This window comes from Grammomys surdaster, unplaced genomic scaffold (assembly GCF_004785775.1).
Source record: "Grammomys surdaster isolate TR1022 unplaced genomic scaffold, NIH_TR_1.0 135, whole genome shotgun sequence".
In the NCBI taxonomy this organism is placed as follows: domain Eukaryota; kingdom Metazoa; phylum Chordata; class Mammalia; order Rodentia; family Muridae; genus Grammomys; species Grammomys surdaster.
Window position 1 is genome coordinate 2,937,787 of NW_021604593.1, and position 17,887 is coordinate 2,955,673.

The window sequence follows — 17,887 nt, forward strand, 5'->3', positions numbered from 1 at the left end:
GAGTCATGTATGATTTTTCTAAGATTTTGATTTGAGCAGCTGGGTTCTTGGAACTTCCAAAAGGAATGCTGAAAAAGACAGATTTGGGGATGAAGGTAACAAAATCTGTTTGTGAGTTCTGTTACAAGTGTCTAGAATACTGTATCAAGGGAAATGTGTCAGATAAGCAGTACAAACATGTCTAAGGGCTTGGTGGTACAGTGTTTGCCTAGCACACGTAAAACTTAAAAGAGGGGAAAGTTAGATTGAGACATGAATCTGAAGAACACTAGCTCAATGGTGACTAATACATGAAGTAAAGTCCTAGGAACAGATAGATGATACAACACAGAGAGGGAGAACAAGAGCGTCAGGCCCAGCTTCCACAAAGACCAGTACTTGTACACTTGAGCAAAGGAGAAGGAGCCAGCACCATAACTGACACTTCTGACACAGGACACTGACTAGGAAGTCACTGCAGACCTGAAGACTCTGCCCAGGATACGGATGTTTGCTCAAGATGTAGAGCACTGAGAAATCAGAGAACTCTAGTATCTATTTTAGGATCTGATTTTAAACAAGGAGGAAAGCAGGATATTCTGGATGTCAACAATACTATGAATGATGAAAAATTGGTAAAACTTCAAGTATTAGAGAAAAAAAGATCCCTTTCTAATTTTAGGCAAGTAAAAAAAAATCAGTGAATTCTGAGGCAAAAAAACATAATTAACAGGTTAATACTGTAAAAGGATTCACTGAAATATGATGCAATTCAACTGTTTAAATTATATTAAATAGAACCCATAATTTAGACTTAGTTAAAACAAGATTAAGATATTTAAAATTTAAAAGTATGTCATTTTTATAACATGGCCTGGATAGCCATCAATAGCATGAGATGTTCTACTCTAAAATGAATGTTAGGGTCCACATCAATATTCTGCAGACTGTTATTCCAGTTCCACAATCATAAGCATCATTCAGACTGATTATTTAATGGGATTCCTGGGCTCCTTTGGGAAGTTTTTTGCTACAGGGCTGGACAATATCTGGCCTGGCAAGTACCTCCACTGACTGTTATGACCTAGAAATATTGTAAAATATTAATGTAAATAAAAATTTTTTGAAGCCGGAGTGTGTCTTAATCATTTGAAAACTCCAGTGCCTAGCAAACTTTCTGGGATCCTCACATACATACAAGTGACAGAGCTCACTGACTAGGTGTAAGAACTGTTCCTCACGTCAGCAGGACTGACTCCTCCTGCCTCCTCCTGCCATCTTGTACTCGATCCCATTGACTCACATAGCCTAACTCTCCTTTGCCCCAGTGCGAATTTGAAGGCGAGGAGTGAGAGGAAGGTAACCCTGTGGCTGCGTCCCCACAGCCACACCCCCAGAGGCCCCATCCTGCTCCTCACCTGAAAGCCCCTGACCTAGCTCCTGTGATGAAATGCCCCGGGTAGCCTTCCTACCTGAAGAAGAAGAGGAACAAATACTGAGTCTAAGTTGTATTCTCAAATTCAGATAATTAATGTGTCAGTCCTAGTCTACAGTCCATTGGAACATATGAACATTTATAGAAAAACCTTTGCAATATCTTAAAACTGAGTTTTCCTGGTTGTTAGTTTTATCCCTTTTCTTAATTATTGGCATTAGGAAAAAAAAAATCCACAAATGCTGAGATTGTACCGAAATGGGGAAAACCCAAAAGACTGAGGTTTCACAGGACATTGGAAAGAGGACCAGGTGGGCCTGTGGGAAGAAAAGCACAGATGGAGGGCAGGCCTCAAACCACAGACCAGAGCTTCTCAAAGTGATGCCTCTGAAGGGGACAACCCCCCCTGTCTGCAGCAGCGCATTCTGTGGTATTTAAGGCTCACAGCTGTACCACGCTTACAGTAAATGACGAGTAACAATGAGGTGGTAAGGATGCAAGGCAGGGGCTGGGTGTGATGTAACAAACAGCACAAAAGCAGGCCCAGCCATACTAAGACAGAACCCAGTGTGTGGCTCTTGCATTGTGGCACGACTAGAGAAATCCAGTTCACATGAAATGGCTCAGCATGACGCAATTTATGAATATGTGTAAAATAAACCTAGAAATTAAAGAAAAACCAACATGAAGAACTGGGTGCTCAATGATTGCATAGGGGTCAGAGGACGTAACAGTATATACCTAAAGGACTAATTTCCACAAGACGAATGAAGTGTTTCTAACTTCAGGTAGAACATGTCTTTCTATATACTCTAGTTTCAACCATGGTTAAAATCCAGTAAAATTCTGATAACCATTAAGATAAATTAAAATTTTAGTAACTGTTCTTCTTGGTGTTCGTCTAAGGTACCCAACAGATTAGACTGCAAGAACAATGATGTCTTAACAAGTAATTCAAACTGTCCTCCTCATCAGACACAACACAGGATCTACTTGGGCAACAGGGACCGAAGTGGTTCACTTGGTAATTCTTCCAATCTTTAGTAACTATTTTAAAAATTCAAGTTGGTTTATAGGAGGATAGACATTTCGGTCTCCCATGGGGAACTGGGTACAGTATTTTTTCTTTTTTCCTATATGGATGGGAGCAGATGATCAAGGTTAGTAGCCTTACATTAGTTCTCTGTCTAAACTTATGGTAATAATCAATTTCTTTCATGTTTTAAAAATTCAGCAGCATTTGTTTGTGGCGCTGGGGAAGCCTTTATCTTACCAAGTTCATTCATCGCATGCCTATGCTCTTCATCAAATGAAAGCTTCATTAGAACACACACGGCAGGGCATATCTGATGTTCAACCGGCGCTGGCACTGAAAAACAAAGTTACCTAAGCCATAACGCTTTGTTGTCCTAAAAGATGCTATTACATTTTCAAAATAAGCAGAGGTTATTAATACATCCCTAATGCATAGGAGGTTAGTAGATCAACAAATATTTGCTGAATGGATGAGTAAATACCACAGATGCAGAATGGCAAACGTACCAAGGGCTTGTCTTGATTCCTTAAGCATGCTGAGCAATTGTCAGCCTCAACCAACACTGTAAGACTAAATCTCTCATAGTTTTTCTGTAGCTAAGAATAAACATACTTTGGTATAATACTGTTGGGTTTTGTTTCTAATTTCAGTGTAAACAGCTATTACGGTCATGAATTAAAAGCATATGGCTGTATACAAATGTGATACCCAGCAAGTCTCCTATGTAGACAGATACATAGTATCCAGGAATATGCACCTACATTTTAATATTATATGCAAGGTTTTTCATTATTTGACAGAAAGTATTTTTTCAGAAGCAATAATATTATTAAATAATGGGTGCTTCCTCATCAAGAAAGAAATGTCCTCCAAACAAAGTGTCTGTTAGCTCTTACTCCAAGATTCCCTAAGTAGATTAAAAAAAATTATCTCTGCCCCTTTTCTTATACATTCTTAAGATTCCAAATAATCTTTATATTAAACCTAGGAAATACTGCTATATAGGTTCTAGACCATATTAAAGTGTTTTCAGCATAAGCCTCGGTTTCATTTATGAATGGAAGCAATGGCACTTTGCCTTTCTTCTGCTTCAAAAGGCTATTATGAGGATCAAGCCCACTAGACAGTATGTCCAGTGAATACTGATAGGGAAATAGAAAAGATTTATGGTTTGGTTGCTAATAGCTGAAGGTCTTATGTAAAATACTTCCCTGAGCTTCATCCAGAGGCAGCCTAACTGCTCACACTGATTCTAGCTCGAATAAGCAGAGTCTTCTTTTTTGTGCTTCTTTGTAACAGGGCCTCATGACACAGGCTGACCCTGAAACCTGTGCAGTCCAAGATGACCTTGAACTCTTGATCCTCATGTCACCATCTCCCAAATGCAGAGATCATACACGAATCATCAAAGCAGCAACCTTTAAGTTTTAACTACAGAAAAAATTTTTTGGGTCTGTTCTTCTTGAAAGATTGCCTGGAAGTTCTATATGCTCATATACCCCTGACTGGATGGTCCTCGTCTTCTGGGGAAGGGTGTCTTCTTTAACTGAGTACTTAGCTTCAGGGCCTGGGGGGAACAATGGTGCACTGTGGGAGAAAGGGAATGCCTGCCCAGCCAGATTACCCTTATATCTGATCTGCTTACACAGTACTACACATAACACATTCCTTTGCTAAAAATTTTTCAGGGAAATGCAGATTTAAGTCTTAAATATATTAGCAGCATTAGTTAGTTAATATAAATTCCTTCTATTCATAAAGATAGCATATTAACTAAAAAGAATTTCTAACCAAAAGCTTTTACATATGCTTTGAAACATGCACTGTGATGTACACTACAAAGAACATACTTGGATTTTTGTCCTGGTCCATGCCTTGTTCATGGGCTTCCTGCCACTCCCAACAGGTTTCACAGTAAGCTCGTATCTGTTCCAAAAGATGAAGGACCCGGATTTCACGCCTGCCTCTCTTGTCATCAGGCTGTGAGTGAATGATGTTGTGGAGGGCTGCACTGGCCCTGGCCCGAGCCTCTTTACTGCCCCGGGAATTTCCCAACAATACAGAGTCTTTGTCATTGCCATGTAAAAGCTGGATGAGGAGAGGAAGACATCCAGACTGTCGCATGGATATACAGCTGTCTTGGGAGCTGGACATAGCTAGCAAAGTTCGTGACATATCGTCCTTATCATGAGTACCAAGCATTGACAACAATGAATACACCATTTCCACCTGTGGGCCAAATGAGTTTAGAAACAAAATTATAACTTTAATACCCAAAAACCAGATCTAATGAAGTGATGAATGGGATTATTTACTATATTCAATAAAAATTAAAAAAAAAAACTTTTCTGGATGAAGTGATGACAGCTATTTAAAAATAACATCCACAGTTGGTTTATGTGAATAAATAACAGTAATAGTTCAGACTGTTTTTTTTAAAAAAGCAGGTTCATACAGTATTAAAATTGCTATTTGTCTATATCAGCTAAAGGTAACTGATTATTATGAATGAAAATAATTTTTTCTTCTCTCAGACACTTCATATTCTCTCTCTCTCTCTCTCTCTCTCTCTCTCTCTCTCTCTCATTTGTTTAAATTCTTTATATAATTTAAAACTGTATTTTACTTCTAAATAATAGAAAACATTTGTAACAATTATAATCTACTAAATTCTAATTCTCTGCAATCATTACATTTCATCAGATTATATGACATTTAAACTTATATGATGTTATCATATAAAATTATTTTGCCATAAAAAGAAAAATGCCACAATCACAGAATCATTTTCTTTTTGAGAAGCCACTGGTAAGCATTAGTTGCTTTGATAGATTGGGAGGATTAGCTTAGAAGCAAATCAGAAATAGAAAAACAGCATCCAGTTAGCACGGGTTGTTACCAGCTTCCCTTCCAAGTTAGAAGATGCTCCATGAAAGGAGAGGGCACACAGGAAGAATGCATCATCTGTGTAAGACAGAGATCCACAAGGACACATCTGGCTGTACATTGAAACATAATTTTGGTCCTAACAAGTGGTGCATGAGTGTTAGGGGGCTTTGTAGGTAGAGGCTAGCGTGTGCTGTTTAATGTCCTATAGAAGCAGAATGACTAAGTCCATGTTGCTAAGGTTGCAAAACGCTGCTTGGAGTATGTAAACACACACTTTCCACTGGTGCTAGTTCTATTATGGCAGTGACAGGACTGTGGATAAATGTGTTTTCATCAGACCTAGGTCCAAAGTTTGGCTCTATCACTTTTAAGCAAGCTATGTGGTACTAGCTGTTTTTATCTGACTTCTCTTGAGCATCAATTTTCTGAGCTACAAAATGAAGGGATTTACATTACACAGGAAACCAGGCCTGAAGATTATTATGCACAAATCACTGCTATAGGAAACGCACCTTGCCCGAGTCAACACGGTGCTGATGCTGAGCTGATCTCATCTGCTCTAGCCCTAATGGCCTGATTTTGGCCTGAAGCAGAGTCCTTTTCAGTAAGATAAATTTTTAAATAGTGTCTTAAATAGACACTTAAATAGTGTCTTAGAGAAGTGGTGACAATGCAGAGAACTACTTACTGGCACGTCTTACAGAGGTCCCAAGTAGAAACTATAGTGGATTACCACTGATCACTCAAATCCATCTCCTTAATACCCCCTACCCGCAAGATAGGGTTTCTCTGGTTAGCACTAGCTGTCATGTTGTAGACCAGGCTGGCCTCAAACCCAGAGATCAACTGAGACTAAAGGTGTGAGCTGCCACTGACTAGCCATTTCTTTAGCTGTTTTTTCTTCTTAATAAATAGAGCTCAGAGCCTTGAGCATACTTGGCAAGTACTCTACCAATGACTTACATCTTCAGCCCTAAGATTCACTTCTTAACTTAGTATGAATTTAATGTTTCCTAAGCAATGCCATATTATTTAAAGAGCATAAAATAAGCTATGAAGACAATGTAATTCTTCGGTTTTGACTGAAGACATATTGCTCATAATTCCACCATAGTAAAATACTAAAATGACTCTTCTTACACATTTCCCATTTTAAGATATTTGCTGTATTGGCTAATGTTCAATTTCAATGAATTTTTTCTATCCATTTCAATAAATATCCATGAATACTCATTTGTAGCCATTGTGAGATGCAAAGGACAGAGAAAAACAATCTGGTTTTTTTTTTGTTTTGTTTTGTTGGTTCTTTTCGAGACAGGGTTTCTCTGTATAGCCTTGGCTGTCCTGGAACTCACTCTGTAGACCAGGCTACCTTCGAACTCTCGAACTCAGAAATCCGCCTGCCCCTGCCTCCCAAGTGCTGGGATTAAAGGCGTGCGCCACCACCGCCCGGCTAACAATCTGTTTTTTTAAGAGGGAGTTTCATCCCAACTGTTAATGACAAAGAAGGTGAGTGGATAAGAGGCTCCTAGAAGAAACTCTTCGGAGACACAGAGCTCAGAATCCTGACTCATGGAAAGACTAACAGCCCTTCAAGGTAGGCAAGTGCTGCTTGCTGCTGCAGGCACGACACTGAAGTGGGAAGGCACAGGGCTGATGAAGAAGTCAGTTTGCTTGGAACTTAGGATGCTTGCAGGTAAATGGATAATGAGCAGAAAACGAAATTAACAAACTCCCAATTTCCTCTTATTTATGCTTCTTTGTATAAAAATGTCATTTTTCTTTTTAAGAGACTGAGTGAGAATTCTTTAAATGTTCATGAAGACCATCTTAGCAAAATATCACTAGCACTGGCAAGAGGGTTTGTAATCTGCTGTTACCTTCGTCCCCAGATGACTCGTCAGCCTTCGAGGAGCAGAGTGTGTGCCACTAGAACTCAAAACACTGGCTGTTTCATGATCCACACGTGCAGCTGAACTCTAGAAGTTAAGCACATTACAGACAGTAAAATTTAGATTATAAATATAGGCCACTCTGAAGCTCCCAGTTTAGAAAGAGCTGAGATTCTACTGGAGAAAGATGAGGAGATAAGTAACTGCAGTATAACGTAACTATAGCAGACTGCACAAAATACCAGAGGCAAGCAGGAAGAGGCAATGACCTGCTGTGAACTGAAAAGCTGCAGTAAATAAAACTTAGGGTAGCTCTAAACACATGACTATGGAGAGCATGGTGTATTCTAATGTGGACACAGGTTGAATAATTAAGTATCTGAGGGGGCTTTAAAAGATGTTGTATTTAAGCTGTGAAGTCACTGGACTGGCAAACTCAGAATTATATTTTGAAAAGTACAGAGGACAGGATGGTGGCAAAGATTTTAGATATAAACCAACAAAATCTGATTCATGGTCCTTACCTAGGCCTAAAGTTGAACAAAATATGATAAACACATTTATGAAAAAATAGCAAACGAATCACAATAGGCTATCCTATGCTATTAAGGAATCATTTGTTTCTCTGGGGATATAATGACGGTAGGTATGCATTTTGAAAAGCATTCTTATCTTGGAAATGTAGAGTGAAATATTTATGGAACAAATGATGGAATATTCTTCAGAAATAAAATGGGTAGTCAAAATGGATGTGATTCATATGGATCCAGGTTACTCTGCCTTGTGCCATCTGTAACTGCCACAGCAAGGAATCCTAGAGACCAGCAGCAGCAGTTCATGGCTTCTCCCACTAGTGCACCTTTCCCTAATGTGTGCTTGAACGTCATCATTGCTAAAGGCATTACAGAAGACCTTCAAACTGCAAAGCTAAGACCCCATTAAGGAAGAAGTTCAACATAATCAAGCACGGACTTGCCTGAATAATTGACTTCTCTTAGCTTCCTAAGGAAATTAACCACAGATCAAGAAATCCTCTTCCTAGCAAGGATATATCAGTTTTTCTTTACAACTACTAGTCATTCACTCAATTATTAAACCGCCACTTATTTATCAGAGACTGTAATACATAAAACAAACAACTAGAAAGGACTCCTATTGTTGTTGAGACTGAAGTAACAATCACAGAGCCTGAATGGGTCTGAGCTTGGCCTCTACATTTACTGTTATGGTTGTGTAGCTTGATGTTCTTGGGACGGGGCGTCCCTGCTCTAGGACCCTTTCCTCCTACTGGGTTGCCTCGTCTGGCTCTGATATAAGGGTTTGTGTCTAGTCTTACTGTATCTTGATATGCCATGTTCAGTTGATATCCCTGGGAGGCCTGCCCTTTTCTGAAGGGAAAGAAGAGGAGTCTGGGGGTCTGGGAGAGGTGGTGGGATGAGAGGAGGGAGGGGAAACTTCAGTCGGTATGTAATATAAATTAGAGAAGACTTTAGGAAAAAAAGTTGTCATGTATACAGATCCTATCAAGACAGGCTTAAGGGCCAGCTTGGGGGGTGCAGTGGGGAGGATACACCTTTTAATCCCAGTACTCTGGAGGCACAAAATTGACTAAAGTGATAATTCTGCATCAGCCCTCCAAATAGCTGAGCCTAGTGTCTAAGGATCTTGGACTCACTGATGTTGACTGTTCATCTACATTAGGGTTTGAGAGTAGTGACCGACAATAACCACACATAGAGTGTTGGTGGAATTAATGTAAAACGAAATAAAATAATTTATTATTTGAAGAGAGAATAATTACTCAGTTCTGAATTACAACTTTCTTTCTTTTTCTTGAGACAGTGTCTCTCCATGTGGCTCAGGCTGGCCTAGATGTAACCCAGGCTGGACTTGAACTTGCCATCCTACCTCAATTTTCAGTGTTGGGATTACTGGCAAGTGCTACCATGACTGATTTACTCCTTTCAACAGGTTCTCTCTTCTGCCATTCTCACACTAAATAACATGAGATTTCTTTAAGACCTAGGTTGCTGCTGCCTTCTGACATTACTGTAGCCATTTTTTAAAAATCTGTAGCCAGCCATCTTACATTGTTAGAGGACCTTTTTCAGGCCCGAGGTAACCATTAACAGCAAATCCTGTTAAGTTCTATGCTTTGGTGTTCTTGGAAATTCCCCAGACTCTCTCCTTCCTTTAGAGGCAATCTCAATAAAGGTCAGAACAGCTTTGTATAGTTAGCAACAATAACTATACTGCTTGTTTATGTTGAGCTCCTTCCTTGTCTTTCTTGTACTTGAACCATCTGCCCAACTGCCCGACAGCCATTCCTACACTTGTGTATGAGCTTTTACGGTTGCTATGAGCTTCTGTGGTTTTTGCCTTTATAAGCTGACCCTGGGAAACAATCAGGGTTGCAGTCTTAGCAACTGAGTCTGACTGTGTCCCTTATTTTGAGAGGGGGGGAGAGGGAGGCATGGAGGGAGGGAAGGAGAGAGAGAGAGAGATATCAATAAACTATCCCAGTTTGACTGAGATCAGTGTCTAAGTGGTTTGTAGGGTGATTCCTGAACCTCAAAGAGTTTCAAACAGGCCTCTGGGGACACCCTAAGTGACAGAGGAATGAAAATCAGTACAGTATTTTCTTTCATTTTCCCAAAATAAAAATGCCTTTATAGTTGTTATATACTGTAAAAATTTGACATTAGAAAGTTAAATATACAAAAGTATAAACAATAAAACAAAAGCTATAAAAAACTCAACACATGATAGCTACTGTAACACTAACATTTCTCTATGCAGATGCACACAGACACATCTAGTGAATTATTTCACTGGCCCCTCTTGTACTCATTTTGAAGCGTCTTAATTAAATAGCAGACTTATAAATATATCTATATACTTTAAATTTTTTGTTTTCTATAAATGTTTGCAAGTAACATAATCTTGATTTTTTTGCTGTTGTTCTGGGACAGAGTCTCTTGTAACCCAGGCTGGCTTCTAATTGACTCTATAGCCAAGGGTAGCCTTGAACTCCCAATTTTACTGCTTCTACACCCCAAGTCACTGGATTATAGTTACATGCCACCATGCCCAGCTTTGATCTTGACTTTTGAAAGTCAAATCTCCTCCCTGAGGACTAGTTTTCATAGCACTGGAAGATGTTGGTGCAAGCTGACAACCCAGCTATGACACCTATGAACTATAACAAAACCCAGCGTGGTAAGATAACCCTAAGGGAGCTGGGCAGTGGTGACACATGCCTTTAATCCCAGTACTTGGGGGGCAAAGGGATCTCTGAGTTCAAGGCTAGCCAGTGAGTTCCAGGACAACCAGGCCTACACAGAGACCCTGCATCAAAAACAAAAACCCAAACAAACCAAAAACCAATAAATAAATATAGATTATAAGAAAGAAAGAGAGAGAGAGAGAGAGAGAGAGAGAGAGAGAGAGAGAGAGAGAGAGGCAGGCAGGTCGGCCAGGAAGAAAAGGAAGGAAGACATTATATATTCCTAAGGGTGCGCTTGGCGGTTAACCAACAGTTGCCTAATTAGAATTAAAGCATGCTAAACAGGAGAGAAATGAAATTATATTTGGAACTGGAAGCCTAGCCAGCTATCCAGGGCGCGTGAGGTCACGGTTCTTAAAGACTATTACCAATGCTTTCTTAAAGCAGCATATCCCGAGCTCCGTTCTAAATCTTGACCCTTCCACCCACATCTCAGCGGTGCTCCCACCTCTGACTAAAGAAGCTTCTCTCTGAAATAGATGGAGACCATTACAGAGCAGTAAAATGCAGACAACAACAGACTGTGTGTGTGTGTACAATACAACTCTTTTACTTAAACCACAGGGAACATCTCAGAAGAGGGTCAGAAAACTGCAAAAGCCAGAGGACCAGGAAACCTGCTGTGAAACTGTGTCTCTTAAAATGACAGGGAAGCTTCGCCCACGATGTAGCACCTAAACAGGACCTGAGCAAGGACAATACCAACAGACATGCCGATGTGGAAGGGAGATATCTAGTGGGTAGGCAGGGAGAAGGCAAGCCTACACAAAGAACTACAGGCAATGAAAACTTAGTCTCCTCCAGAAATGAGTCCCATTACTGGTCATCCAGTATCAAGTGGTCAGCCCTGAAACCATGAACACGCAAACACTAGACAGACTGAGCAGGTTCTGTTTATATACTTATATGTTACATACATGCATATATATGTAACAATAATTATTAAAGAAAAAGAGGTCATGAATTTCAGGAGAGGGTACAGACAGATGGACACAGGAAGGATTGAAGGGCAGAGAGGGCAGAGGGAAAATGATGTAATTATATTTCAATTAAAAAAGGTAAAAGTAAAAAAAGTAATTTCACTTGTAAAAAATTTAATTAAATAATTAATTTTACATGTGTGGGTGTTTTGTCTGCATGCATGTCTGTATTCTACTTGAGTGGCTGGCTCTTGGAATCCAGAAAAGGAAATTGAATCTACTGGGACTGGAGTGAGCTGCCATGTGGGTGCTAGGTCTGGAGCCTGGGTCCTCTGGGAGACTGGCCAGTCTCTTAACTGCTGAGCTTCTCCAGCCCCTGATCTTGACTTCTGTTGTCTGCCAATTTTGTTTTCATTTCCTCAGATACAAAGTATCCACATTCTTATGAAACCTACTGATCCTTCTTTTGCGATTTTCCCACCCACTTCATGAGATCTGTATAGACAGTGTCTACCAGAAAGAATAAGACTTTAAAGTATACAGTAATTAGAATACAATCTGAAGTCTCAACAACGAACTGTAAAATGAAACTCAACTCTTTCTTCTACACTGTAGGAATATAAAGTTCAAGGAATTCCTGGAACAGTAACACAGAGAAAGAACTCAAACCTTTTATTTAAATCTCACTATTTTATCCTAATTCCCCATTGAATAACTTTCCTGTATAATACTAACTAGTGATGTGGAATAAATTATCTGCTTTAGTTCAGTACAAGGAAATATTTTCAGATAGTGTTTTAAGCTTTATATGTTAGTGAATTAAGAGAATATTCCTTTTTTTGGATATAAACAGTACTATCAAAAGTAACTTAGACCAATCTTCTGTGTTGATAGTAGTAGGAAAATTTTAGTTTTTAAATATCATTTCTTTACAACATAAAATCATCTGTTGAAGAAATTTGAAAAAGATAGGAGACATGAATGAAAAGTTATTATTTCAATAAACCACTACTTGAAAATTGTTGGCAATTTGTAGAGATGGTAAAAATTAACACAGTACCAGCAAAACATGAGGAAGTATGGAGCTTTTTTTTTTATTTACAAGCATCAGACTAATCTTTTCCAATTAAGATTTCTTTCCCAATTTAAGTACACCAGGAGGTCAGTGCTATAGGAGCCTCTGTGACAGTTAAAACAGAAAGAGGCCTCTGTCCTGAGGCCTAGAGGAAAGCAGGACTGTGCTAACATGCAACAACGTCAGCTCTCGGAGGTAAACTCTCTCCAGACCATGCACAGCAGCTGCTGAAGGATGACACCAACGTGATCTGGAGCATAAAATATTCCAACAAGTTTAGAAAGTATATTTAAATGGAATCAAGAAATAAGAGTACTTTGATACTGAATGTTTGTAGAGGCACACATTCTAAGGAAATAGACTTGACTTGGCCATTTGAAAATATTCATACCTGACCACTACCAGAAGTTGCCATGCTGCTTTCTGCCACTCCTTGACCTTCATGCTGCCGATCAGCTTCATGGGAGGTAGCATCATGCTTGCTCTGAGATGACCTCTGTTAACACAGAGTTAGTAGCATTACGTACAAAAACAGTTTGGTTTTAGAGCTCACAGCTTATTTTTTGCTTCAAAATTCTAGGATATAGGCTGACAAAGGCACAGAAGTGCATGCCACACTTCTGACCTCCAGCACGGCTAAGTGTCCCCTGAGCACTCAGGCTACAAAGACAAAGGATTTCAGAGGCTCACAGAAACACCATCCTCCACCAGATGTGTTCCTTGAATTATCACCCACAACGTACCCAGAGCAAATAACTGTCCTTTGTTGCAAGGTCACATGACTTTGGCATTTAATGGGGCTGCAAATATAGCAGTTAAACTAACACCTAAAGTTACAAATAGCTCCCCTGTAGGGACATTTTTATGAGAATATGTGCACATCTTCTGCTAATGTCATATGAAATGAAGTGACAAGCTCTTCGGAACTGATAAATAAAACAGAAAATTTTGCTAATGTACCCACCATCTGTTATATGAAATAAAAGTAACATATTATACCTAGTAAAAGTAGTCATTTTAGAACAGGATATACAAAGTGGGCATTTGTAAACCACCAGCACAGATGCAAGAACTAAAATAATCTCCCACTATCTTCTATAAAAACTCTTATCTGCTTGCTTTAGGAAAATGCTATCATTAAAATCTAATGTAAGGATTATCCTCTAACAATCTGACATAAAATACCATTATATTCTAAAATGCCTTCCCTGGATTTTTAACCCTTAAGCCTTTCTAGACTACTTAAAAATGTGCCATATATCATTTTCACCCAACATTAGTAACAGTTGTAGCTAAGCAAAAGAGAAGTGTCTCTTAGTAATTCAGAAGCAGAAGAAAGACTAAAATCAACCAGAGTAGAAATATAGTCACCCATGATAAAACTAGTCAAGGATTCTGGCGAGCACACGACACAGCAGAAGCACAAGGGAAGACATCAGCATGCTCATAGCAAGTACTACTTACTGTCTGTCTATCCTGGCTTGAGGGAACACACTTTCAAAAAACCAAAACTGTAACAATAAAGTCAAAACTTGGTCAAGTGCTACGAAGGAAAGCCAAGAGCTTATGCAGAGAGTTGGGAGCTGTGTGAAGCAGCAGAGCTTTCTTAGGAAGTGCCACTGGAAAGAGGAACTGATGACTAGGATGGTGGACATTTTAGGTAGACAGAGGATTAAGTTGTAGAGGAAATTTCAAGACAGCAATAACAAACAGGCTGTGGTATGGTCTCACAGACTGCTCTTAGATTCACAGTAAAAGAAAACTAAAATATAGGGAAAATGTGGAATCTGGCCAACAATGGAGAAGGAGGGGAGTCTGAACTTGATTAAGGAGTGATGAAGATAAATGAGAAAAGTTAGAGACTGGCACAATTAAGAAACTCATACTCTGTAGGAAAGGTGCGTTACAGGAAAAACTCCACTCACTAAAGACTCCAGGCTGGGAAAGTGTGAATTCATAGGGAAGGGGAGAAACTGAAATGAGAATGTCACCTTGCTTGAAATCCATCATGGAAACTGTTTCTGAGGTTCTGCTGCCAAGGTGCACAATGGCCACCACAGACAGATAAGATAAAAACTGGTCAGACTACCGCTTACACTGGCAGCAAAACTGGACAGTTGCTCAAGTGGTCTTGCAGCTGTACAAATTTTAAGATTTATAGCTCACAGAAATTTATGCCAAGAGTCTAGGAAGCTGCTGGGGCATGAGGCAGAGGTAGAGTCCCTGCATGGAGGCCCTGAGAGACCACCTCATGAGCTGTGGAGTTAAAGCCTACGCTGCAGTAAAGAGCTCAGGAGAACAGAGATGGCTGAACTGAAGAGAGTGCACAGTGGTAGCAGCAGCCTAACAGAGAGGCTGCATGTGCGGCAGGGGCAGAACTAGAGCGGCAGGCAGCATCTGGACCCACCATGCTGTGGTTCCCACTTACTTTGGACTCATCTGTCCTCGCTATCCCCCCCCCCCCAGTCTTTCATATTGGAATGGGAATGTTTGCTATATAGCTGAGGTGGGCCTTGAACTACTACTCCCCCTGCCTCTGCCTTCTGAGTGCTGGGTAACAGGAGTGCATTACTGGCTTGGCTAAAAAATAAATTAAAAAAAAAAAAGTTAAAAGCAATTCTGCATTAAGTAGTCAAGTGCCACAGAACATACCTATTAAGTGTTCCATTAAATTATTTTCAATAAATTTACCAGTATCACCTTAATTGAGTTTTAGAGTATGTTTATCATTATGATTAACCTCTCTCTGATCCATCAATCAGGATTATTGTGCCACTGTGTCACCATGTTTTAAAAATGTTACAATTGTTATTTTATTTTCTGCAGTTAAGAGACTGGGGTTTTGAACAAGGTTAGCACTGATGAGACTATGAAATTGTTATGGTCTGACCCCCCTCCCTAATAGCTGTCCCATGCCTGCCAGCTATTTCATATTGTTGCTGTAACAGGCCTGCCAGTCACTGACACAGAGAAGTGACTTAGCTCAAGGACGTGTTTTCCACATACCCTGTTTTGTTCAATATGAGGTTTGCTAACCTTAAGGAATTCCACAAAGCTTTATGTAGGACTCATCAAATCAAAGGTCAATATGAACTGTTATGTCTAAAACGGCTTGAGTCAGAGCCAAGCACTGGGCAGCCCTTCCTGCACCTGTGTATGAGCTCACTGTGGTTTTTGTGGCTGACACTGAAGAGTGCTACTAATAAGCCCCAAAATTATGATTATAATACTCATGCTTCTTATTTCAATATTCTGAAATTCCTGTTTGCCACCCATCCCCCACCACACTTACCTTACTCAGGACCAATCAGCTTAAAGTTTGTTGATAATACTTTGCCTAGTAAGCCCCTCCTTGCTGTTCAAACATTTGAACCTGGTTATTCCTATAAAAAGTCTACTCTGAGAGCACACTAGTACTGTGACTAGGCTCCTGAGTCTTTTGCTGGCATGGATGTCCAGGATTAAAGTATGCATTCAATAAACTATTCTTGCTTACCTGAGATCAGTGCTTGTATGGTTTGAGTGGCAATTTCCAGAATGCAACAGAAATGTGTAGAGATGGACTAAAATGCACTGTGTTATGAGAAGACCATGACTATCTGAGAGTCAGGGTGGGATTTTATGATTTAAAAGGGATGTGTTTGGGTGTCAGGCTGACAAGGGGTGGGTGGACCTTGTGAGGGTTAATCTTCATCAACAACTTGACTGGATCTGGACTCACCTCGTAGATACAACCCTGGGTGTGTTGGCTTAACTAAGGAGAGAAAACCTACCCTGAACGTGGGCAGTGCCGCTCACTCAGCAGTTGGGTCCAGGACTGAATAAAACAGGGAGATGGGAGAAGGCACAGAGCACCAGCGCTCGCCTCTCCTTTCCTAACTATAACCTCGCATTCTTGCTGCCTTGCCCTAGCCAGTAAGGCAGACTAGATCCTCTCAAACTGCCTGCTCTCTTAATTTGCTTTGTGTCTGGTATTTGCTACAGCAATGTAAACATTAACTAACAGTGGCTAAAGGGTGTGAAGCATTATTCTGATGACATTTTGCTTACACAGTCTATAGAGATCAGAAGGTTGGGAACTAAAAGGGAGAAAGAAGGGGACTGGTAAAGAGGGAAGATGGACTCTGGCTGTTCTTTGAGACAGGACTCACTATGCAGCCATGGCTGCCAGAACTCACTGTGTCGGCCCAAGCTAGCTTCAAACTTAAGACCTCTGCCTGACTCTGCCTCCCCAAGTGCTGAGATTAAAGGGGTGTGACACTGCACTCAAGTGTTCATTAGGTTTTGATATATTGAATTTAAAATCTTTGACAAATCCTAAGTGGCGATACATGGTAGGAACACAGGATTAAGAATCTGGACCTCAGGACAAAAAAAAAAAAAAATCAAGACCATATAGCATATAGATGGTACCTAAAGCCTTAAAACATTAATGAGATTGTCTAAGGAAGATATAGAGAAGGAGAAATAAAGAAAGAAGGAAAGGAAGAAAGGAAGGAAGGAACAAACAAACAAACAAACAAACAAACAAACAAGTCTTAAGACTGCCTGTAACTGACTCTCAGGTAAAGAAAAGAAAGAGAAGTCTATGAAGGTCACAGAGCAACTGCCAAGCCCACTGACGATGACTGACACTACCTCTCTTCCTCTCCTCCTTCCATGTCCCTTTTCTTCCCACCAATCCTAGAGTTGGGCCCTGCACTCCTGGGTACCTGTCCTCTGTCATTACTCTTCTCTAGAGAGAGGCTGGCTGTCGCTAACTTCTAGTAATTGACAGTCCTACACCTGCTGTAAAACGAGGTCAGTTTTCTACCCTAGGTGGCAGACTAGGAAGAAAGATGTTATTTGAAGCAGGGGCTCATGTACCTCATGCTGGTTTTGAATTTGCTAGGTAGCTGAGGTAGGGATTGAACTACTGATCCTCCTGCCTCTGCCTTCTGAGTGCTGGGTAAGAAGAGTATATTGCTGGTTTAGTGAAATAAATAAAAGCAGTTTTGTTTAAGCTGTTGAATGCCATAAAATATACCCATTAAGTGTTTGATTTAATGATTTTCAATGAACTTACCCAGCATCACCATAATCTAGTTTTAGAGTATTTTTATCATTACGTAAGCTCTCTCCTACCGTCACAGTCAGTCCGCATTCCCACTCACCACACCAGGCGACAGCTCGTCTACTTGTTTTGGGTTTCGTTAGGGAGGGATGGTCTCACTATGTTGCCTAGGTTGGCCTTGAAACTCTCAATTCCTTCGACCTACCAAATGCTACCAGGCTTGAGTTTTATCTTTAAAATAAATTTTTTCTAGACATTTAACTAAAAGTGTGTGTGTGCGCACACATGCATGAAGTTGTGGAGGACCAAAGCTGACACTGGG

At 40.1% G+C, this 17,887-nt stretch overlaps 1 protein-coding gene across 3 annotated transcripts in view; it reads right to left on the minus strand.

The window, feature by feature from the left end:
• The window catches only part of Apc (APC regulator of WNT signaling pathway), a 95,923-nt gene that overhangs the window by 19,478 nt on the left and 58,558 nt on the right, over nucleotides 1-17,887 (minus strand). Inside the window, exons 7-11 of one of the 3 annotated variants that reach the window (XM_028762681.1) lie at nucleotides 12,904-13,008; nucleotides 7,220-7,318; nucleotides 4,301-4,679; nucleotides 2,688-2,783; nucleotides 1,398-1,451 (exon numbers count right to left, since the gene is read on the minus strand). In XM_028762681.1, the coding sequence (XP_028618514.1) occupies nucleotides 1,398-1,451; nucleotides 2,688-2,783; nucleotides 4,301-4,679; nucleotides 7,220-7,318; nucleotides 12,904-13,008 (733 nt within the window). The remainder of the gene's footprint in view (nucleotides 1-1,397; nucleotides 1,452-2,687; nucleotides 2,784-4,300; nucleotides 4,680-7,219; nucleotides 7,319-12,903; nucleotides 13,009-17,887) is intronic. The other 2 variants (XM_028762683.1, XM_028762682.1) reach the window with 2 other exon arrangements.